Source organism: Pseudorasbora parva, chromosome 24 (assembly GCF_024679245.1).
Source record: "Pseudorasbora parva isolate DD20220531a chromosome 24, ASM2467924v1, whole genome shotgun sequence".
NCBI lineage: Eukaryota > Metazoa > Chordata > Actinopteri > Cypriniformes > Gobionidae > Pseudorasbora > Pseudorasbora parva.
In genome coordinates, this window is record NC_090195.1 from 18,214,408 (window position 1) to 18,239,966 (window position 25,559).

General features: G+C 36.0%; 1 protein-coding gene across 2 annotated transcripts in view; it reads right to left on the reverse strand.

The window, feature by feature from the left end:
* sema5a (sema domain, seven thrombospondin repeats (type 1 and type 1-like), transmembrane domain (TM) and short cytoplasmic domain, (semaphorin) 5A) overlaps positions 1–25,559 on the reverse strand; it is a 203,029-nt gene that overhangs the window by 95,980 nt on the left and 81,490 nt on the right. For both annotated transcript variants that reach the window (XR_010901397.1, XM_067434775.1), the window contains exons 3-4: positions 20,682–20,781; positions 15,750–15,795 (exon numbers count right to left, since the gene is read on the reverse strand). Coding sequence is in view for 1 of the 2 variants with exons in the window: in XM_067434775.1 (XP_067290876.1) it covers positions 15,750–15,795; positions 20,682–20,781 (146 nt within the window). In the remaining variant the exon portion in view is untranslated. The remainder of the gene's footprint in view (positions 1–15,749; positions 15,796–20,681; positions 20,782–25,559) is intronic.

Below are 25,559 nucleotides of genomic sequence, written 5' to 3' on the forward strand. Positions count from 1 at the left end.
TTTACAAATCTCATAAATCTATATTGTATTCACAACAGAATATAGATAACATATAAAATGTTGAAAGTGAGACATTTTGAAATGTCATGCCAAATATTGGCTCATTTTGGATTTCATGAGAGCTACACATTCCAAAAAAGTTGGGACAGGTAGCAATAAGAGGCCGGAAAAGTTAAATATACATATAAGGAACAGCTGGAGGACCAATTTGCAACTTATTAGGTCAATTGGCAACATGATTGGGTATAAAAAGAGCCTCTAAGTGTGGCCGTGTCTCTCAGAAGTCAAGATGGGCAGAGAATCACCAATTCCCACAATGCTGCGGTGAAAAATAGTGGAGCAATATCAGAAAGAAGTTTCTCAGAGAAACATTTATCATCATCTACAGTGCATAATATATAAAAATTCAAAGAATCTGGAACAATCTCTGTGCGTAAGGGTCAAGGCCGGAAAAAATCCTGGATGCCCGTGATCTTCGGGCCCTAAGGCGGCACTGCATCACATACAGGAATGCTACTGTAATCACAATATGGACTCAGGTAACACTGTAATCTACTTACAGATAAGATAACATTACATATTACATATATCCAAGTCCTAGAACAACTTATGCTCCCATCCCGACATTGTCTCTTTCAGGGAAGACCTTGCATTTTCCAACCTGACAATGCCAGACCACATACTGCATCAATACAACATCATGACTGCGTAGAAGAAGGGTCCAGGTATTGAAATGGCCAGCCTGCAATCCAGATCTTTCCCTCATAGAAAATATTTGGCGCATCATAAAGAGGAAGATGCGACAAAGAAGACCTAAGACAGTTGAGCAACTAGAAACCTGTATTAGACAAGAATGGTACAAAAATCAATTCATGACATTTGAATTGTCATGAATTAAATCCACAACAATTCAAAGAAATTCCATAGTCACACTTCAGAAAGAATGCGTTGAATCTCACATGCATTCAGTGTTAGGAAGGTTACTTTGGAAATGTTATTGCTTTCTGTTATAAGTTACCCATTATAAATGTGGCTTGGATTACTTTATCAATGCAAAGCAATTTCCTTTTAATATGATTAGTAACTAATTGAATTACACATTTTACCTCACATTTTACTCTCTCTCTCTCTCTCTCTCTCTCTCTCTCTCTCTCTCTCTCTCTCTCTCTCTCTCTCTCTATATATATATATATATATATATATGAGTAAACGTAAATTACCTGTTTATATTTGACTTTCAATTTTTACTTTTTACGTTATTCCATTAATAGTCTGTTTGATGCTGGCACAAGTAGAAACAAACTTGTTATTGCACTACAATAACAAAGTTATCTCATTGAACAATGCAACATTCTTCATAATAATAATAATAATCATAATACTTGCAGTTATTCACATCACAACCTAACCATAAGCTCTACTCTTCTGCCCAATGGTAATGGTCAAAACTTCAATATAACAGAAATTCTTTCAAATATCAAACATAAATGAACATTATACATTAACAGATGTTTCCCTTCACTCAAAAACACATTAAACAACACTTAATTTCAATATTAATCTCCATTCCCAGCCATATGCAAAGCATGCTGGAAACTAACAATGGTGTCTCTAAATAAAACTGCACAATTTAGCTAATTCTCTTAAAATAAACAAGTAACCTTATTTTCCTTAATTTTATTAGCGTAATCAGTTCCTCAATTCAAGCTTCAAAATTGCTTACATTTCCTTAAAAAAATTAGGAAAGTCTATCTCTTGGTTTTATTTCTTACAACATTGAACCACAATTTTCTTAAGAAAAAACACAACCTCAACCCTGCATACATTTTGTTCTAAAATACAGATAATGATACATTTAAATAAATTATTTCTTTGAATTTTTCTTGAAATTCAAATTCTACTTCCTTTAATTCAAATTCGAATTGTAATTCTACATCCTGTTTTTGACATCAATTCAAATTCAAGAATTGAATTGGAATTTAGGAGTCATTCTCAATTCAATTCAAGTCATTGTGCACAAGTCTTCCTCAGACATTTGCAGACTGTTATAAAAAGAAGAGGGGATGCCACACAGTGGTAATCATGGCCTTGTTCCAACTTGTTTGAGATGTGTTGATGCCATGAAATTTAAAATCAACTTATTTTCCCCTTAAAATGATAAATTTTTTCAGTTTAAACATTTGATACGTCATCTATGTTGTATTGTGAATAAAATATTGAAATGTGAAACTTCCACATCATTGCATTATGTTTTTATTCACAATTTGTACAGTGTCCCAATTTTTTTGCAATCAGGTTTGTATCAACAGCTGCGCGATAGGAACTGCTAGCGCAAATCTTATCACACTTTTCGAGCACGCTGGTGAATGAGCGCATTACTCACGCACAGTTATAATCCGGGCTTCAGTCATATTGTGCAGGAACTCAGTGCTTAAAAACAGGACCTTAAAGGGACTGATAATATGACCTGCATGAACTGTGGGTATTAGGAAATGAAAAACTTGGACTGGAGTTTGATCGGAGTTATTACAGAAACGCTGTGAGCAGAGGGTAAATTGCTGTCGCCCTGCTCAACTCACATATTCTGATCAATTTTAAGTCCTATTCGATTTTTTTGGGCTTCTTTTGGAATTATTTTTTCTTTGACAGAGAAGAAATACTTGAACTAGCTTTGTATTTAAATGGTGTTTAGCACCACAATGAAGGGAACAAGTAAACGAAGACACATGGTATAGAAAAGTTTTCATTATATAGGCCATACAAACATAACTTTCACCATAAACAGCAAAACACAGACAAACATCTGCAGTTATTTAAGCACACTTTAACTTCTTTACAGTTTCAACGCTCCTGCTTGATAGACTTGCTCCATTGTTCCAGATGGTCGGGTGCAGACCCCATAACTGAGCAGTCATTGTCAAGAACAGGTGGGCCAAAGAGAGCCAGTCAGCACTGTGTGGGTTGAGTCGCCCACCACACACTCTCTCAGAGTTCTGGCTAGAATTTACATTGCCAAGACAAAACAAGGCATGCATAAATGCTTGCAAGCATTTCTGTTGTGCATGCTTGTATTATCTGAGTTGAAGAATGCAAACCACAGGCACGCTCTGAGTATTCAATGAATTCTGCTAATGTCAACGCCTGGTGAAGCAGCACGTGGAGACAAAGTATTGCATCTCTCTCAATTGGATTAATTGCGCATTGGTGCACTGAAGTCCTGCCCTGAAACTATGGCTTGTAAATGAGATTGAAACCTCATCTATTATAGAATTTTCTAGCCAAAAGTGATCTTTTACCAAAACCCTATACATCTCCTCTCATTATATATGTAAATGGAAAAAAGTCCCAGCAGCATTTGCTGGATGTTGCTAAGTAGCCATTAACAGACTGTAATTGGCATATAAGACCACAGTCCAAGCCTAGCCCCTTGTTAATCAGACATCTGATGGAGTTACAGCACATAGAGTGCTGAAGGGGAGCTCACATAGCTATTATTTCATGAATTAAAGTAACTGGAAGCAATTGAAACAGCAGCCCTCAGAAATTAGCACAAGTGTTCTGCTGATCAGTGCATGTAATTGTTTTAGTGACGGTGAGAAAAAGAGGTTAATGAAATACATGACTGACAATCTGTCTCTTTTACTTTGGCTTTATATTGCTTATAAAAGGCAAGTTAATGATATAACGTGTCAAAGTCAGTATTTCAGCGAAATGCTGTTAACAACACATTTCATGAACTTCTACTCTTTAGAAAATGCGAAATCAAGAGCATCAGAAGCTCTGATAAGTTTAATTATGCACAGTCTACTCTCTTATGTGAAATCAGCAGAGCGCTTTAACTCACTATCAAATCCCTTATGTGGTAAACCTTTTTTAAACTTTAAAGCACTCAACAGTTCCAAAACGTCACGTCTGAGGTATGAAAGTGTGTAATTTATGTAATTCACTGCACAAAACATGAATGTTTCTTCAAGTAATTTTAATCACAGACACAATTTTAGTGATAAACACTATAACAAATAATAATAAAAAAACACAAAATTTTCACGGGAATCCATGGCTCCAAAAATACAATTTTTCTTTCAGGTGTATGAAAACTGAAAGCGAAAAATGAAAAACATAAAAATGAAAATAATAAAACTGCTTTTAAATCAGCGTGATTTCAGAAAATTACAGTCTGAAATTCCATCCATCCATCCATCCATCCATCCATCCATCCATCCATCCATCCATCCATCCATCCATCCATCCATCCATCCATCCATCCATCCATCTTATGTAAATTGTTGCTTTCCAATTTTAAAATCTCATAAATTACATTTTTTAAAATGGTAATTAAAAACCTGCTAAAAAGAAATCCAGCTTTGATATTGCATGTTAATGCCAAAATATTGTTTTTCAATGCTGTAAACAATACAATTCAAGTACATTTGCATAGGAAATCAGTTTATGAATAATACCAAAGTGATGGTTAATTTGTATATTAATCAAATAATGTGACTTAAACAGTCGTGCTATTTAATATTCATGAGTTAACAAAGTCACTCACCATTCCGGTGCCAATGAATAAAATATAAACAAGATAAAAATGAACAAAAGATCTAGAGTCACGGCTGAACAAAATCACCACGCAACCAGCTGACATGATAAAATCATCGATCACGGTAATGGCTCTATTTCTGCTGAACCAAATGCATTGGTGCATGTGTGCAAGTACTGCGGAGAGTTGAATTGCGCTCATGGGTATATCCCCTTAGAGCAAACTGCTAAACACCAGTTTAAATCACAATGATTACCATATTTGCTGCGGGAGTGAATGTAAATGGCAGGTCCGGGTTGGTACATTTCAAACGAGACAGCTGCCATGCACTGAGGAGCTATACTGCTGTGTTAAATAGAGTGTTAGTGGAAGCGCAGCATTATGACTGCATGTGTGCTGAATTGACACAGCAGGCTAGCTGTGGTTTAGAGGGCATACAGGTCTAACCTGAGGCGATTGGTCAACAAGCTACTCAGATAAGAAGCCACCTCACAGCGTCTGTGCTCATTTGCTTGGAGCCTGCCAAAAGCAAACCAGACTATCCTGGGATGCGTTTCCCCGACAATGATGTAACTCGTCACCTAGCTACCACAATATGAAGCATAGTTGAAAAAAAATGAACTAGCTGGTCATAATTGTTTCCCTTGTTTGAACCATGTTGATTCAACAATATATAACTGTCATTAACAATGTCACACATAGGTGGTGGAGTAATAACTTTTGCTAACTGAAATGTATAGGGTTTTTTAAATAAAACCCTTCCTTTTAATTATACAAATGTGTCATTAATAATGCCTACTTTAAAAAAAAATAAAAAATAAAAACTTTTAAAAAAACAACAACTATAGACAATCAAAGGGTTCAGATACCATCACTCCTAGCAGTGAACCATTCAAATTTAAAAACATTTCAAAACTGTTATTGGTAAAGGATTTCTTCACTGGTTTCTTCAAGATTTTCTTATGTTTTTTGTTGTTGAAAAAGACTCTGATTAACATAAATTGACAATACTTTGACGTTTTGTTCTATAAGTGTGTGAATTACCTGAGTCTGTGTGTCTCTTAACAGTTTTTGGCATCTCTATTGTAAGTATATCTGCTCCAAGAACAGCACTCGTGAGAATTCATGTAGCTTTTAAGTTATTAACTATTTTGCTGATAAAAATAGTTTCTGTGCGAGTATGTGTGCGTTTGAGTGGGAAAAAAGAGCCTGAGAAAGAGATTATATATTTCCATTCATAATAAAACTTTTTGTTCAAAATGTTGTAGTGTTAACTACATTTATTTGCTTGTTGTTGCTGTGGGTTCTGGTTCTTTTGCTGCTTTAGGCTGTAGGGAAATTTGAAATAAGTTAAATCATTTAGCGAGGTGATATGCAACTTTAATGTGGTCAAGACCTGTCTGGAACTACTTTCCCTGGAAGTAATTGCACTCCTTAGAATGTTTGTCAATCAATCAGATTCAAGCATTCAATTGCCTCGTAGTATAAGACATAAAAATGCCTACTGAAATTGTGTGACTTTGGCTGAATAACTGGTTCGAAACAAATTATCTGCAAGGGTTTCGAAGCTCTACAAAACACCCATAACTAATAAAATGTACTGCATGTTATCTTGCTTATTGTGCCCAAGAGCATGATCAATTCAGTATTAACTGGAAACAAGGCTTCTAACTCCAGCTCAACAACTGCAGTCGGAACTATAGTTTTGGGAAATTCCAAATCGTTAAACTTTGTGGGAAATGACAGAACATGCAACCATGGTTGGATAACAATGCGTTTGGGAAACCCACCCCAGCAATTAGACCTCATCCAGTGAACTTATAATAATATACTTCAATTAATGACACAGCGTTAAACCTATATATATCAGTAATAAAGATGACCATTTCTCTGTTGCATATTAAAAACTGATTTAAATTTACTCTCACAATTCAAGGCGTACTGGGCAAACAGACTCTGGCTTTCATTTGTCAAGCTTCAAATACAATGAAGTGACTACAATGCATTTATTCAGGCAATTAATCAGTGGCATTAGGAGTGCTGCTACTGTACAATTTGCAAAATGCTCAAGGGAGAGCAGACTTGACAGAGGAAAATCGGCTGAGCAAGGTGGACTCTGGGTAGACTGAGACCATAAGGAGTGAACAATAGAGCTGCTCTTCTCCAAGCACCGCTGTCGTTTGACAAATGAGAGAGCAGCTGTATTGTTCAGTCCATCTGGTTTTTAGAATCCTATTGACATTTCCAAGAGTGTTTATATTTCTTTCCCATTGAAGATCTTTACAACTAATATATTGTTTTGCATTATACCTATATTATAAGTCTCAGTTGTCCCCAGAATGTGTCTGTGAAATTTCAGCTCAAAATACTCCACAGATAATGTATTTTACCATGTTGTAAATGGCCATTTTTAAGCGGAAGGAAAGACATGCTTTTTTCGTGCATGTATCTTTAAATGCAAATGAGCTGCTGCTCCCCACTCAGCTTTCCAGAAGAAAGTGGAGCCCTCTGACACTCTGCCAAAAACTAAAACATCTTTTTGTTTTTAATTATCATCTCTATTGTGGTCACACTCATGTGACATTGCAGTTCTTAATCATCATGAAAGTTTATTATCTGCACGTGTTTCAGCCTAAACTTCTGATATATGGTTTTCTGAGTCAGATGCAGCACCCACTGATTATTGAACTAAGTTCTCTTTCACATCTTATTGTGCTTAAACTGTCAAATACAAATAATGTCACAATAATGTAAAAAAAGTTCACATAAACACAGTCAGTTATGTAACGTTTACGTAAACAAATAAAGAAATTGCATATGTATAATAGATCTGTGAATTAAAGTGAAAGCAGCGCAATACTGCTATATACAATATGCTGTTAATATGAATCAAAAAACAAAACAAAAACAGACTGCTCTTATTCTTATTAATAAGAATACATGTCTTACACTGTAAACCCTAATGTTGTCTTTACTTAAACAAATCAAGTAATCTTGACTAAATATTACTAGTTTAGTCCAAAAACTCAAAAAATATAAGTTAGTATAACCTATTATCCTACAAAATACATAAACTTAAGATTTCAAGTTGAATGAACTCAAAATCATAATTAATTAAAATAGCTCGCTCTGGTTTTGCTTTGATGTGATTGGCCATGCAAGGAGTTCTGTCTGGCAACAAGAACTAACTCACTGATTGGAGGACATTTACAAAAGGCGGTCCTTTTCTTGTTGCTGATTTAAATTAAGATGGAGACTTGTTCATTGTGTGCAATCTTAAAATCGGTAAGTAAAAATTTGTAAGTTACTAAACATAATAATAATATGTGAACTAACTTATAACTAACCAGACTGACTTTATTTCTGTTTTAATGAAAATAATAGTTTCGTTGGAAGTCACCATGATGGAGATAAGTGTTTGCTTTAGTTGGGCTCTTGACCCTTGACTGTATAATAATAATATAATGTTTCTCTGGCTGCTTTGTGTTTGAGAGACACCTTGGGAAGGAACACAAAGTCAAGAGAAAATATCAAGTGATGTTGTTTAATCATTGACGATGATAACATCATCATGTATTGGCAGAATCCCTGATCTCATGCAGAGTCTAATGCTGTGGTTGTCAAATCAGTTATTAATATTTTGGAAATATTAATACAAATTTCCATGAGATGGATGATTGTTTAAACTAAGTATCTTCAGTTACTGTAACTCAGTTATAAGTACATTCAACTTAAATCTTCTATTCCATTCCATTATGGGCTTAAGTACATTGAAGGCAGTCCACTTCACTTATTCAACTAATGCTTCATTACTTAAAAAATTTAAGGCAACGAGTTACCTTGGTTTTTTTAAGTAGATTCTACTTATCCGGGTTTACAGTGTACTTGAATGCTGCTGTTAAATGCTCTGGTGAGGAGATAAACATGGTGGACAGCTCACTCAGAGTGGGTCTATGCTAATAGGGCAGAGTCCATCATCAGTTGTGGGTGGGGCCTAAGCATGTGAAGTCACAAAAGCTACAATCTGTACACGGCTTGTTCTGAGACACTGCTTATTATTTATGGGGCTAAAAAATAAGAGTGGTAGATTTTTTTTTACCATTATAGGGTGGTTGTATACACATACAAAAGTGAATTTTATCTAATAGGTCCCCTTTAACACTGGTTCAGGAATCAATAATTTAACATTCATTGTGCATTTTCTATGCACCATGATAGCGGTACATATTAACTTTAATATACACTCACCTGAAGGATTATTAGGAACACCTGTTCAATTTCTCATTAATGCAATTATCTAATCAACCAATCACATGGCAGTTGCTTCAATGCATTTAGGGGTGTGGTACTGGTCAATACAATCTCCTGAACTCCAAACTGAATGTCAGAATGGGAAAGAAAGGTGAGTTAAGCAATTTTAAGTGTGGCATGGATGTTGGTGCCAGATGGGCCGGTCTGAGTATTTCACAATCTGCTCAGTTACTGGGATTTTCACACACAACCATTTCTAGGGTTTACAAAGAGCGGTGTGAAAAGGGAAAAACATCCAGTATGCAGCAGTCCTGTGGGCGGAAATGCCTTGTTGATGCTAGAGGTCAGAGGAGAATGGGCCGACTGATTCAAGCTAATAGAAGAGCAACTTTGACTGAAATAAACACTCGTTACAACTGAGGTATTCAGCAAAGCATTTGTGAAGCCACAACACGCACAACCTTGAGGCGGATGGGCTACAACAGCAGAAGACCCCACCGGGTACCACTTATCTCCACTACAAATAGGAAAAAGAGGCTACAATTTGCAGAAGATCACCAAAATTGGACAGTTGAAGACTGGAAAAATGTTGCCTCGTCTGATGAGTCTCGATTTCTGTTGAGACATTCAGATGGTAGTCAGAATTTGGTGTAAACAGAACGAGAACATGGATCCATCATGCCTTGTTATAACTGTGCAGGCTGGTGTTGGTGTAATGGTGTGGGGGATGTTTTCTTGGCACACTTTAGGGCCCTTAGTGCCAACTGGCCATCGTTTAAATGCCACGGCCTACCTGAGCATTGTTTCTGACCATGTCCATCCCTTTATGACCACCATGTACCCATCCTCTGATGGCTACTTCCACCAGGATAACTCACCATGTCACAAAGCTCAAATCATTTCAAATAGGTTTCTTGAACATGAAAATGAGTTCACTGTACTAAAATGGCCCCCACAGTCACCAGATCTCAACCCAATAGAGCATCTTTGGGATGTGGTGGAACGGGAGCTTTGTGCCCTGGATGTGCATCCCACAAATCTCCATCAACTGCAAGATGCTATCCTATCAATATGGGCCAACATTTCTAAAGAATGCTTTCAGCACCTTGTTGAATCAATGCCACATGGAATTAAGGCAGTTCTGAAGGTGAAAAGGGGGTCAAACACAGTATTAGTACGGTGTTCCTAATAATCCTTTAGGCGAGTGTATATTAATATATACAAGTTACCATTTGCCCATTTTTCAAATACAAAATCTATTGCAAATTAGTCCATCTGAAGTTTGTCTATCAACAAGCAGGTTAACATTGTGAAACCACATCTGACAACCTGCTTTCCTCATCTCTCTTGTGGACGGCAGCCTGACAGAACAAAAACGATACACAGAGGACAAGCATTAGAGGACATCATCTGGACCTGTCAGCGAGTTTGCAAACTCAGTATCTCAACATACGAGTGTGTACATTTGCAATGACCGTTTGCACCACTCTTTATTTCTTTGTGCCCATCACTTTGTGACCTCTTACTTTTTTCTTATTATGAAGATTTCTAATAAAATTAAATTCATCCGAGACATTCCCTTCTAATCTGACCTGTCCCACCTTCCAGAGAGGCATCTTTCAACAATCTCTGATCTGAATCTGCTTTTCATTAATATGTCAAGGAGACCTGCAGGAAACTAAAGTCATGGTAAATTATGATGCCAAACTTAATTTTGGATCAACAGGCATTACCTTTATCCCTAAAAATACATACACACTTACAGAGAACAGCTCCGATACCACTGTGACGGACGGACGGACGGACGGACGGACGGACGGACGGAGGGATAGATAGATAGATAGATAGATAGATAGATAGATAGATAGATAGATAGATAGATAGATAGATAGATAGATAGATAGATAGATAGATAGATAGATAGATAGATAGATAGATAGATAGATAGATAGACAGATAGATAGATAGATATTAAATATATGTATAGAAGGCAGCTATTAGAAATAAAACAAAAAAGGAAACAAACAAAAAATTTTCAGCTATTGAATTTTAAAATCTTTTTTACACATTTGCATTTGCAGGAGGCTGCATTTGCCTTTTAAACTGGGCTCATTAATAGGACTTGATAGTCCTGGGCTTTATAGAAGTAGAACATGCGGAGAGTCTAAATCGACGTTCACTCTAGTAGAGTTTTCAAGTGACAAGTAACAAAGAGCCAGATTTACTAAACAGGGCAAATCAGTACGAGAGCGCAATCCCATTTGTGTCCCCCCAAGTGTCGATGGGAGTGGAAAGTTCTGCGCGTGATCTACTGACGACGTGCAAATTAAAGAACACAGATGCAGTCGGATCATTTCCATAATGACCTACGCAATCTACCAAGAGCAGAGCAAATTAGCCCCTGGTTTAAGACATGGGGCGGAAAATAATGGCACACATCTCAGTAAATTGACTAGCACAGAAACGTAGTAAATCATGATTTAAATACTCTCCTCCCATACATTTTGTATCGGAAAGGGAAACTCTTGCAAATTAATATCCAGTAAGGTCAGGAGCAAAAATAACTGTGTCCATGCTTTTTCAGCGCAAATTTTTAACTGCTTCGAGTAAATCCTGACGGTAGTTTTTTAATGCTAAAAGAGGTTTGCGCTGGAGCAAGCTGTTAGAAAATCTTGTCCCATGTCACCTAAAGTCAATCATATTCAAAACAGTTTTTAGACAGATAGATAGATGTTAAATATATGTATAGACGGCAGCTATTAGAAATAAAACAAAAAAGGAAACAAACTATTTTTTTTCAGGTATTGAATTTTAAAATCTTTTTTACACATTTGCATTTGCAGGAGGTCTGCATAAGACAAACATTTTGTACAATGACCCATGAAATAAAATGTGCCCTGCCCATGTACACATAATGGTTATATACTATCACGGTACGTCTGCTATAGTGCTTCCACATTTATCCTGCCATTAAAAGGCTTTTAATGCTTCACAAACCTGTGCTCTTAAACACTAGCGGAGGTGTTGCAGACATGATGGGTCACTCTGCGGGTTTATTTTTCCTATTGCTGATGCATCATTGATACTGAAAGCTCTATTCTGTGAGATCAATGAAGGATAAAAGCTGTACTTTCTAGGTCATTTCCTTCTCAGGTCTCTGGACTTTTCACTCATTGCACCATATTTCCGGCATCATTCATATTATCCCGTCGGCTGTGATATCCCTAGTATTCTTTGAAAGTTGTTGCACAGTATAAGAGGAGAAGAAACGCTCGTACGACAGATTCTAAAAAACCCATATTCAACGAAAACCTTACAAAATTCTTTATGCAACATTTATGCAATACTGTCCTTTTTACCCCAGATCAAAGACATGAATGCTTAAAAACACAAACAACCTATAAGTACTTGCATCCCGCAAAGAAATTGGGCCTTGGGTCAAGTTAAACTGGGAAACTCTCATCAAAACATCTCTTTTCAGAGAACCCTTTAGCAAAGTCAGCTGTAGAAGTGACAAAGGGCATTAAAAGACCAAAAAAAGAAAAAGTACACACAAGACACCATGCTGTGAAGGAATTCTATTAAGGAAGAAAGGATTGGCTGGAGAGGAATGGCAGGGCTCATCTTTGGGATGCTGGTGAGCAGGTCAGAACAAAAGGCATCTCCAAAGTTGTGTCTGGTCTGTTTGCTCTTTTCCCCAGGAGGTCAGCTTTTTGAGAAGCCCCCATGATGTTTAAGTTGTTAAACAGCCAGTGTTTGGCTCCATTGGAGGCCTCAAAGAGTCCACTTCTTCACACTGGGAAAGGCTTCAAATAAATTTCCCAACATGTCAATGTTTGGATGGTTATTTACAGGGTTATAAGATGTTTAATGCAATAGGAGAGAGAAAGTAACTTGCCTGCTGCAGCTATCACAGGACAGCCATTACTCTTGGGTAATTATGTTTGAAATTTGTTAAGGGAATAAGTTCCAATTTGGGAGATATGCAGGTCTTCTTTCAGGTCCATTTGCCTTTTAAACTGGGCTCATTAATAGGACTTGATAGTCCTGGCCTTTATAGAAGTAGAACATGCGGAGAGTCTAAATCGACGTTCACTCTAGCAGAGTTTTCAAGTGATAAGTAACAAAGAGCCAGATTTACTAAACAGGGCAAATCAGTACGAGAGCGCAATCCCATAAAAGTGTCGATGGGAGTGGAAAGTTCTGCGCGTGATCTACTGACGACGTGCAAATTAAAGAACACAGATGCAGTCGGATCATTTCCATAATGACCTACGCAATCTACCAAGAGCAGAGCAAATTAGCCCCTGGTTTAAGACATGGGGCGGAAAATAATGGCACACATCTCAGTAAATTGAATAGCACAGAAACTTAGTAAATCATGATTTAAATACTCTCCTCCCATACATTTTGTATTGGAAAGGGAAACTCTTGCAGTATTAATATGCAGTAAGTCAGGCGCAAAAATAACTGTGTCCACGCTTTTTCAGCGCAAATTTTTAACTGCTTCGAGTAAATCCTGACGGTAGTTTTTTAATGCTAAAAGAGGGTTTGCGCTGGAGCAAGCTGTTAGAAAATCTTGTCCCATTTCACCTAAAGTCAATCATATTCAAAAAGATTTTTGAGGTAAAAAGTATTTTTTTAAAGAAATATCATATATTAATTCTTACACTCTAAAAGAATATTGGGTTATTTTTCTACCCAATTCCTGGGTTGAGCGTCTGAAGTAAGAAGTTCCCCCGCTGAACATGATACAAGCTCTAACACGAGATCCAGTGCCATTACACTTGAATTACTGGATCTCCAGCAAGAGGATCTCCAGCACGAGATCCAGTGCCATTACACTTGAATTACTGGATCTCCAGCATGAGGATCTCTAGCAGGAGATCCAGTGCCATTACACTTGAATTACTTATAAATGTTTATTTTTTTACTTCTAATATTTGTTAAACAAGCTATATGTATATGTATATTAAAGAAATATAAAATATGCTATACTGCAGGGGTCGGCAAGTATATTTGGCCGCGGCCCCCCAAAAAATGTTGCCACTAGATAGTGGGCCAGAATATAATCAATAATTATAGTTGAAAATATAAGAAATACATTTATGAAAAAAACTAGAATTGCCTAATTTGGATAAATGAATGAAGCAGTAGTGACACATAACCTGGCAAGTATCTTCACTCAACAACTTGCAACACAGACCATCTTGCTAAAACATACATGTGGTCGACTCGGAATGGATAAAAATAACAAAATAAAATAAAAGAGGACTTGAATAAGCCAATTAATGGCATGTTTGAGTCATGGTCTTAAATTGTGTTTTATTTCCCCTTTCCATATTGTGAATAATAAATGTGTATTTTAATTAGCTTGTTACACAATGAAGCATAACTTGCAATGATTATTTGACGTAGCCTTACACTGAAAATTATTCCTCGGCATCATCATGTACTAAATTGCATTTTTTAATTATTTGCGTGGTGGAGGTACACTTATATTTATTTAAGCTAGAACTATCTAAATCTAAAGAGGAACGTCGACAGCAAAAAATAGGGCAACTGTGTGTTCATCCTACCTGGTTTTGTGAATGCAAAGCTGGTGTGTCTAATCCGCAACAAAGTTGTGGCTGTTTGTAAAGAATTGAATATCAGACGGCACCACACGAGACGAAGCACAGCACCTCTTTTTGCTGGTTGTCTTGTCAAAAAATTTTATTTTAAAAAAGGTCGCTGAATTTGAGTTGTTTTTGTTCACGTGCTGGTGCTGAGGCTCCGTGATGTACGCAAACGTTTCAATGCTCAACTGTTCGTTTTTCCATACCACACATTTCATGAGGGCTCTTTTAGAGGTGTGTCTAGCTTTTGAATGCCTTTCAGTACTTCTCAAATTAAAGGCTCTCAATTCATCCCAAAATAAAACATGGCTGCAAATACGTTATCACACTTTTTTGAAGGTAAAATCACAACAGACAAACTGATTGTGAAATTATAATTTCTTTAGTTTGCACCAAACGCTCAAAGCGGGGCTCGAACTCGGGTCTTTCCGCATGGGACTGTGATGCTCTTACAATGAGGCTAAAGGCTGAACGCTTTTGAACAAGGCACTACTTAGAGCGTCTCTTGACGTGAGGGAGTTTACCTGTACAGCTCTCACTAGTTTGCCTCCGTTAACTTATCTATTTTTGTTCTCTGGGTTACGTGGATGCTATTGTCTATTACATAAGATATGAAATTCAAAAAGATACAAATATTAACATTTTCTAACATTTCTTGTTCTGTTTTTTTTCTCTTCATGTTCAACATTACATTAATAAATAAGTAAATAGTAAAAATATGACTATAACTAATAATTATGAAAATCTGACAAAACTGCTACATTGCTTTTTTAAAGAAATAACAATACAATAATTTCCTCCTTTTAATAAGCCTTTTTGGGGGAAAATGATCTGCCACCTTGTAAAGCACAGACACAACAACATCCAGCAATTAATCGCAGTCAGTGTTAACACTTCTTAAGACTCCCTAATCCTTTTCAGCCTCATCATATTTATTAGTGAACATCATTATCAATGCCCAATACGATGCTAGTATCAGGGGTTCAAAGAACATGATTGTTTGCCGGCATTAAAATTTTAATTTAGCACAAACTGACATCTGGTCACCCAAATAAAGAGCTGTTAATAGCTTTCAAACAACACGAATGCAAAACAGAGCCCAGGGAAAGTTTACATATGGTTTTAACAGACAGCGCCAGCCCACGGGGCACACACACCAGTCACGTCTGCATTGTGCCGAACTGACAACTTTTAAATAGGCAAAGCTTATGAAGTCACTGTAATTGGCATTCACACATGGTGGCAGCAACACATGTTAGTCTCATCCTGGGTGTTAGGGCTGTCTGAGCAATTCCAGAAAAGACAGACAGAAAGACACAGACATACACTTTTTCACCCACCTGGATCAATGAAAGATCCTCTAAATGCAGCCTGAAGAGATGATTTCTGAAAAAAAGACAAAAAAAAGTATGAATTTCATCTCAAAATCAGAACACAAGTTGTCTCAGCGGGTGGGCGGGTATTGCGGTTATAAATAGAGATATTTATGGTTTGCAACGTTTCGAGTGAATCCATGTGTAATAGCAATTGGCCAATGTTGTGAAAGGAACGTTTCAAGCTTTTTCAGAGATAAACAAGTCTATAAATAAAACAGATGATTCAGAACTAAATTGCCAAATTAATTGCTGAATAAATCACATGAATATGCTCCGTATACACATCCACTTTCAATATTACTTGGCGTAACAGTTTGGTTTTTCATGTGATCCGTATACCTGGCTGAAGGCTAACCGCGTGTTAGAATCCAAAACCTCTTATGCAAAGTGTGCAGTCTTGCCTACTGTCACTTTAATGAGCCGATGCTGGACCTTGCCTAAGGATAAGATGCTTGTTTGGAGCAGCAGAGGATTGTAAATGCTGTCTGCATTTTAATTCAGGGAAGCAAAGCAACTAAATTTGTTCCTCCAAATGTTTGGGATTGAGTATACGATCTAGTGTAGCAATAATGTTCTGTCAACTCTAATCTTAAATGCAATTTTATAAGTGGAACTACAAAATCGCATATCCGTCTAACATGATTTCACATTCATCTGTGAACGACGGAAGCACAAACACATTCGCTAAAACAATATGGTATAACCTGAAAGCAGACCCTGTCTTATTGTATAAGAAAGTACATGATAAATCAGGTTGCTGTGATTAAGGTCCACTTACCGATTCGACATGTCTATTGATTGTGTTTCACTGCATTACCGCTAAAGCCTTTTGAGCTTCTCACTATCAATAGCTCCTCTGCACAGACCACTAGGCCATTATTCTAGTAATGACCATGCAACTTCACTATCAATAGAGGTATTCTGATCCTACTGTGCTCATTGTTATTAATTACTATTTCTTTTTGTTGCTGAATTTGAATACAGTTCTGCACAATGTGATCTAGCCCAGTAGCTCAACTTCTTTTGAATCATTATTCTTTGTTGGTCCTGGAAAAGTATCCCTATTCATAAAGTATGTATCCATAACCATAAGATACCCCTAATGTGAGGAAAACGCCCATACACTCTACAATTTGATTGGTTAATAGAAATGTTCTATGAGCAGCAAGCTTGAGGAATGACTCAGTATTCCACATTCTAAGTGTCTGTACTTTGACAGGTCTGCTCGGTCTGCTGTTGGTAATTGGCAGAAATGTTCTTTGAGCTGCTGAGTATCTTCACGAGAAGCCTGTTGTTCAGTGACCTTGATGAAGCAGCAGCTCAGCTGGAGAACCTTCACACAGTCCATTAGGCCTGACTGTGCGTGCGTTTCTAAGGCCTTGAGCACTGAAAACCCATCTGCTCCAGGGACAACCAGTCGAGCTGAAAGCGTCATGGAGTTCAACCAAGACAAGACTTTCATTTTCCTCTTCATAGCTCGGTTTGAACAATATTGATCCACAGCGCCTGAATCATCCTATCTATTGTGATGGACACATTAACCACAGAAAAGATGTGCGATCAACATAAGGTGTTGTTTCCTGTGATTGTGACCTCCACAAATTGCTGGAAAGGACTGTCATTTGGTCTCAGTAGGGATAAACTGATCTAATAACCAGTCATATAATGCATGCGAATGGGTAACAATTCTATGAGAGCAAAAAAAAAAAAAAAAAAAAAACTTCCTTAGACAACATGCACAAAGAGTCCTTTGGCTAATGATGACACATTGATATCTTAAGACACAAAACGATCAGTTTGTGTGAGAAATCGAGACGTATTTACTGTATATAATTTTTTACCTCACAATACAATGCTATATCCAACAGCCTGTAGCGTTCTTCACTTACGGTAAGGAAAGTCAACATACACACTAGGGCTGCACGATTAATCGAAATCGAACCGCAATCGCGATTTGGCTTATGTGCGATTATGAAAGCTCAAAGGCTGCGATTTTAATTAAATAAATAAATGTCCAGTGTGTTAGCTAAGAGCGTCTCTGTGGTCAGGAGTAACACTGCTCCGTCTGAAAGACTGCGAGTTTGAGTCGTTTATAACGTGCACTTGAAAAAGCAACACGAGTCAAACATCTTCACAAACTAGTGAAGCGTTCATAAACCTGTTCAACAAAAGACAACGTTTAATAACATGTTTTACCTCACTTTATATCGTCAGTCGAGTGTGTGTGAGCTGATGTGGCTTCTCATCAGAGTGAGGCAGACGATGCGTTATTTTATAGTATTCTATCTCAATCAGCACTGCATTATAATACACTTTATTATTATGAAAATACCTTTGACGGCTTGAAGAACTCAAATACACCATATTTTGCTGCAGTCGTGTTTATTGTCGTCATCTTTAATCAAAGCGTCTCTATCTTCTGTTTACAGAACGTCATTACTTGGCAATGAGGCAAATGTGGCGTTTTCCGCTTGAGGGCGCCCTCTGGCTTTTAAGTATGAATTAAAAACTTTGGATAATCAATAATAAGAAAAAATTATACTTAATAAATAAAACTTAATAAACTTAAAAAATTATAAATTTATTGGACAATCCATGTTTTTCTTCAATGTACAGGAGTTTTTCCCCCACAGTGGATGCACAAGAGGTTAATATTTCATATTAAAGACAGACTTTAAGAAATTGAAATCACAGATAAACAACACACACACACACACACACACACACACACACACACACACACACACACACACACACACACACACACACACACACACACACACACATATATCTTTTTTTTTTTTTTTTTTTTTTTTTTTTACAATAACTCCTTAGGCTTAGACCTTTCTAATGTTTTTAGTTATAGGCTGTCTGCATATTAATAGGTAACCCAGCATTTTTTTTTTTTTTTTGTAAAATAAGTTTTCTGTAAAATATCACAAAAATCAAAAATAATAATAATTAGTATTAGTATTATATTGTTATATTTATTCTGACATACTCTTTTTATTTGTAATTATGAAAATGTTATTGTAATGGTAATACGTCTTATTTTTTAAAATATTTTAGCAGTAATAATAATCATAATAATAATTATTAGTCACATTAATATAAAAACACAAAATGTTATATACACACACACTTTACATTTGTAAAAAAATATATATAATAACAATAATCGCATTTTAAATCGCAATCGCAATTTTATCCAGAATAATCGCAATTATATATTTTCCCCAAATCGTGCAGCCCTAATACACACTCTGGCGTCGTGTACATGTAAAGACATCACTTCCGGTATACACAATCTGGCGTCGTGTACATGCAAAGACATCACTTCCGGCGTAGTTTACGCCAACGCCAGAAGTGAATCTCGTACACAATGCCAGGATCTTCCTTACCGGAAGTGAAGAGCGTTCCAGGCTGTTGGATATAGGGTTGTATTTGAGGTAAAAAATGATAAATACGGCTCAATTTCTCACACAAACTGATCGTTTTGTGTCTTAAGATATCATTTTGTCATCATGAGCCACAGGGCTCTTTGTTCATGTTGTGTAAGCATGTTTTTTTTTGCTCTCATAGAATTGTTACCCATTCACTTGCATTATATGACTGGCACACCGCAACGGTTGAAGTTAAAAATCTTCATTTGTGTTCTACTGAAGAAACAAAGACACGTACATGTTGGATACACTGGGGGGTAAGCAGATAAATATCAAATTTTCATTTTTGGGTGAACTATCCCTTTAATAATATTTAAAAGGATGGCATCTGTTGGATGACATTGATATGACTGTAGAAGTATTGTGCATCTCTAGTTCCCAACCTCAAATCTAAAGAGCATTACTAGATTCCTTTAGATATAATTGTATCATTCTTGTTTGAAGGAGTTTGCTGTCTCCAAACTCCAACCAAAGTACAAGACATCTATTGGCAGTCCACATCATTAGCTGCAATTGACTGACTGAGCTTTCTGGTCATAAGAACACAATCAGAACACAGTTGTCTATCTGGAAAAGCTCGACAAGTGTTTCCTGCTGTATAACAGGTCAAGCGTTTTTTTGTTGTTGATCCATTACCACTGACATGCCCTTCTTTGTAACACTAGCCAGGCATTTTGATGTTTAGAGAGAACCAAAAAATCCCAACCACATCACTTCCAACTCTTTAGCTGAGTCAGACTTGATAATGATGTGCTTGGAGCAGATTCTGAGAGCTAACTAACACTTTCCATCTCGTTACTTTCAAGAAAAAAAAATACAACAATCTGTTCAAGATACAATGAAACACTAGTGAAGTGAACGGTAATCCTTGCTTCTCAGAGAAAATGTAATTATTCCACCGCTCTCAGCCCTGTGGGTGAATGAACTGTTACAGTGCCTCATATCAAACCGTTTCTGCGGTTGTCACAAAATAATTGCTTGGAGACCATCCAGGCTGCTGACAGATCGGGAATATGAGATTAATTTGGCTGAAGATGTATGGCAGGACAGTGTGAAAGTCTATGTGGAAATCATCACACTCATTAATTAGAGCTGGACATAGGAAATCCTATCCAATTCTCACAATCATGGTGCAATTTTTTTTATGAAAGTATCTATCGGTGAGGAGGGTCTATGCTGTTCTTTGTCTGCCACAAAAGTCCTGCAGTTTCATTTTTGTGGCTTTGTGAAGATTATGTGTCAGAATTGGGCTAATCATGTGAAACCTGGCAATTGTGACATTTTCGCAGTGGGTGTCAAATTTAGTGTTGCTGAAAATATAGTAAAATATGAATGTATGGCTTTGCAGACACATTGTCAGAACCTCTGACACCGAAACACACTCATTCGTATACTGAGACATGGACTGAGTCCTAATTAAATTTCACACAGTGCTGGAAGAAGGTGCCATTACCTTGCGCCCACGATTAGCTCATTCTGGCCTGGGTCAAAAGTCAGCTGTGAATAATCCACGGTGCCCTCAGCTCTGAACCGATGGATCCAAGGCTCGATTTCTGCAGAACAAGATGACACGTTAGCGTATGTCACTAACAGAGACACACAGATACTTCTGAATAACCGTTCCCTTAGTGGGCACCATGAGTGCATTCATGTTTGATTGTGTGCGGGTGTATGGTATGCAAATGCTCTTGTTGTGGCGCCTTTCATATTAACCTCTAGCCTCAGCATCAAAGCCTCAATCTTGGCCTGTCTAACATCCTTTTGCCTACCTACCTCTGTGTAATGGAATATCTGCTGGGTTTGCTGTTCCAGTAATGCTATAATTTGTTAAGCTGTGCTACTGGTCATTGCCTTTTTTCCAGCTCTAGGATGTAGTTTCACATTAAAGTGCCCCATATTATGCTTTTTCGAATATTACCTTTCATGCAGTGTGTAATATAGCAGTCTGTGAAATATGTATGTAAAAAGGTCTACAAAGTTTTAAAGTTAAAGTTATTGTCTCCTAAATTAAAGAACCCCTGTCAATTTGCAATTCCAGTCTCACTTCCTGTTACTTACCAACAACACTATAAAAAAATATTTGTAAAAAAAGTTATCTCATCGCCTGAGCAGAACTTTTTTCTTGTGGGTGTCCGAGAACTATTGTGTGATTGGTCATACATTTAAAGTGGGCGTGGTTAATGCAGAGAAACGCAGATGATCGTCACCTGCTTTTCTCATGAAGTATGGAATGTACTGGCCTGATCGAACTTTGTTCTTGTTCTTGCCACCTCGAGAAAACAAAAAAAATTTCCTTCCGGGAGAATATCACGGTAAAAGTACATTCTGCCTCATCTGCCGTCATACAGACGCATACTCTGAAACTTATAAGAAACCGGAAGGAGTATTTTTGGCACAGAAATACTCATCAAACGTCTAACTTTAAAAAAAAAACAACTTTGTCCATGTTTAGGATGGGAATCCAAGTCTTTCTAACAGTGTAAAAAGTTCAGTATTCATGAAACAGCATTTCAAGGCTTCCAAAACAAAATTAAGAACTTAAAATAGCATACTAGGGTCACTTTAACACATACTGTATAGGCGATGGGTGCAATTATCTTATCTTAATAAGTATATTATCATTTAAGAAAAAGCAGCAAAAACTGTTTACAGCCTTCATAATAAGAATACATGTTTCTCTAGCAGCAAATCCGCATGTTAGACTGATCTCTGAAAGACCATGTGACACTAGAGTAATAATGGCTAGAGTAATAATGCTGAAAATTCAGCTTTATCATCAGAGGAATACATTTATTTGAATATTTATACAAACAGAAAATAGTAAATATTTAAAATTGTAATATTATGTTACAACATACTATTTATACTGTATTTTTTAACAAATAAATACCGCCTTGTGAGCATAAGAGCCTTGCTTCAAAACTACTATGATATAAAGACAGAAAGGCAGATAAGGAAATATTAACGCTCTTATCCTTTGGGCTTTGCAAACCATGCTGAATAATTTAAAAACCTAGTAAATGAATTAAAAAGATCTACATCATTTAAAAAAAAAAAAAAAAATCTTTTATTTCAATAATCAGTTAAACAGCTTTACTGCAGAACAAAGCTTCCTCTAACTCTTGTGGTGTTGTTTTTCTTCTGAAGAGAGTCTCAGGCATACAAAGGGAAGCCAGAATTCCCCAAAGATCCACAGCATCAGTTACCACAATGTTCCTCCATAAATCTTGCATGTCTCTATGGGATAGCCATAACTCCAGCAAGAGTGGAACTCATAAGTGAACGTGGAGACACTCAATGTGGTTCCCTAGTGTTTCTAAGAAGCAGTTTCATACGTTGAAAAGCTAAATTAAATGTCCCTGGATGATTTAAAAGCTTAAAACCTGGGTGTAGTCATTCATGTCGACCAATGGACATTTGGTTTATCTTTGTGTCCTTCTTCAGCCTATACTGAATACTTGGTTATATGTTAAAGATACACTGTAAAAAATATTTTAAAAATAAGTTACCTGGTTGCCTTAAAATTTTGAGTTAATTGAAATTAAAAATGTTAGTTAATACAATGAACATTTTTGAGAATCGATAACCTTTATTCAAATATTATTAAACCATTTTGTAAGCATATTGGTTAATTGTTTGTTTTATTTGTGATGACGCAGTGAAACGCTTCATCTCAGTGAAATGCCAAATAGTGCTATTTTCATGATTTATCTTTTTTTTTTTTTAAATGTGGTTTAGATACAATAATATTTTGAGTTTCTATTTATTAAAACTAATTTACTTTATGGTATCAACTCAAATTTTTAATTTCAATAAATTCAAAATTTAAAGGCAACCGGGTTACTTACTTTTTCAAGTTAAACCAAAATTATTATTTTTGTTTACACACTGTAAAAAATGATCTGGTTGCCTTAAAATTTTGAGTTCATTGATATTAAAATTTTGAGGTAATACAATGCATTTTTTTTGAGATTCGACAACCTTTATTAAAATATTATTAAAAGATTTTGTAAGCATATTAGGTAATTGTGTGTGTTTTATTTCTGATGACGCAGTGAAACATGCCAACTAGTGCTATTTTCATGATTTATCAATTTTATATGTGGTTCAGATCCAATAATATTTTGAGTTTCTATTTGTTAAACAAATTTCCTTCATTGTATCAACTCAAATTTTTTATTTCAATAAATGCAAAATTAAGGCAACAAGGTTACTTACTTTTTCAAGTTAAACCAATAAAAACCAACAAATTTGTTTACAGTGTATAATTTCATGAAAATTACTATGTACTATCGATTGAAATGAGTAAAACTCAAATCCTATTGCAAGAACATTTAATTCAAGAGTTTGAAAGAGCCACTTCAGCAATTAATGTCATATTAAAAAGAGCACGAAGATGTAAAACAATGTGGGCAGTTTCCAAAAATCCTCCCCATGGAAGCAATTTAAAGCTTTCAAGATCCCGGCTGTCAAAACTTCAAAAACTCTTGCCAAAGTTTCTCTTAAACTTCTGTTTTCTTGAACTGTCAAGGACTGTTCCTTTTAATAGACATTAATATGTTTGCTTGTTCCAAAGATTATTTAAGTACAGGAAGTAACATCTGACAAGCCGCAGCTGTGTAAATGTTGGGGTCTTCTGGCGCAAAGTTGCTTTTAAACAAGTTTTCTAACCAAAATTGCACAGGGAGGAGTTCAAGACAAACTTGTAACTAAAATGAGACACAACCACTTTACACAGAGTGTGTATTGTTACCAAATGCTGGCACTTGTAAATATTAAATGAATAAAAAACTTACATAATTAACATGTATTCAATTAACGGATGCTTTTGTTAAAACTTTCTGTTTACAATAAGCTTGAATTTGTCAACATTAGTTAATGAATTAGGCATTAAACTCACAAACTACAGCATTTGGTAATCTAGGTTATTGTTCATTTATTTTAGGTTTATTGCTTATTCATATACCCTCGCATTGATTGAAGCTAAGCTTTTACAACTTCAAATGTTGAAAATATATTAGTATATGTAATAACTTGAAACAAGATTTATAAATACTGTACAGAATATTGTTCATTACGATTCCAAGTTAGCTATTGAAGTAACTAATAATAATGCTAAAAAAGTATTCCCCAAACAACTTTAATTTCAACAACACAATGAAAACTACTTCTAAAAATAAAGTATCCAAAAGTTTTTCCCTTTCTTTTTTTCTTTGCAGTGATGCTATTTTTGTTCTCCCCAAAAACTTTAAGTAAGCAGTTCTTAAAAGAACCTTTTTTTCTTTGTGTGAAGTACATTTTAAAAATCGATATAAGCTTTTTCTTCTGTACAGAATGAAAAGGTTCCATGGATGTTAAAGGATCTTACTGGAACCATCTGTGCTAATGAACCTTTATTTTTGAGAGTAGCATGTATTTCAGATTTCACTCTTTTGTGTCTATTAACCCCTTAAGTGTCACTGGCCCACCGGTGGGGCCATTTGCCACTGCATGTTTAAAACAAAATATCCTATATTTATCCTAATCTAATGTTGACAAACTATATATCATTCGAAAGCTTACGAACTCAAGATTCATCCTGTGCAAACCGATTTGAAATCGGACCTTGCATTACCATGGAAACGGTGCTCTAAATTATTCTAGCGGGCTCCTCCCCAAGTGGGGTTGTCATGTTTCATATTTATTTAACATATTTCTTTAATTTATAATAAAAACCTTTTTTAATCTTGACAAAACGCATATCGTCGGAAAGGTCTTAGTCTCACGGTTCTATATCTGCAAACTGTTTTGTGATATTTACACAAAAATATATACATTTGACACAGGAAATTCCATTTAAAAAAATCAATGGAATTTCAATGACACCCGGTGGCTATTTGTGGTACAACGCCTAAACAAAATCTCATGGGAACTTCAATTTTTGTGATATCAACTTCAAATTTGGAACACAAATTGATTAGACATATGGCTTTGATTTGATAGTAATTTTAGAGTCCACATTATTTTGTAACATATATATTTTATATTAAATATTAAATATCTAGTACAGTATATTTGATTTACAGTACATTTAAACTTCCATAACTTTTTTAAACTTAAATTTTTCGAAGTGATTTCACTTGAGCAATACTCTGCTGACTGTCTTCTTTAAAATGAGACCAAACTTATGTCTATATTCCAAAGCATTCTTGAATTGCAACCATTTAAGTTTGGATAGTGAATTTTCATGAATATTTTCAAAAGGGGGGGTGACACTTAAGGGGTTAAAAGTAATAATTAATGTTTTTCATTAAACAATGCCTTTTCTAAGCAATTGTTTGAGAAATTTACT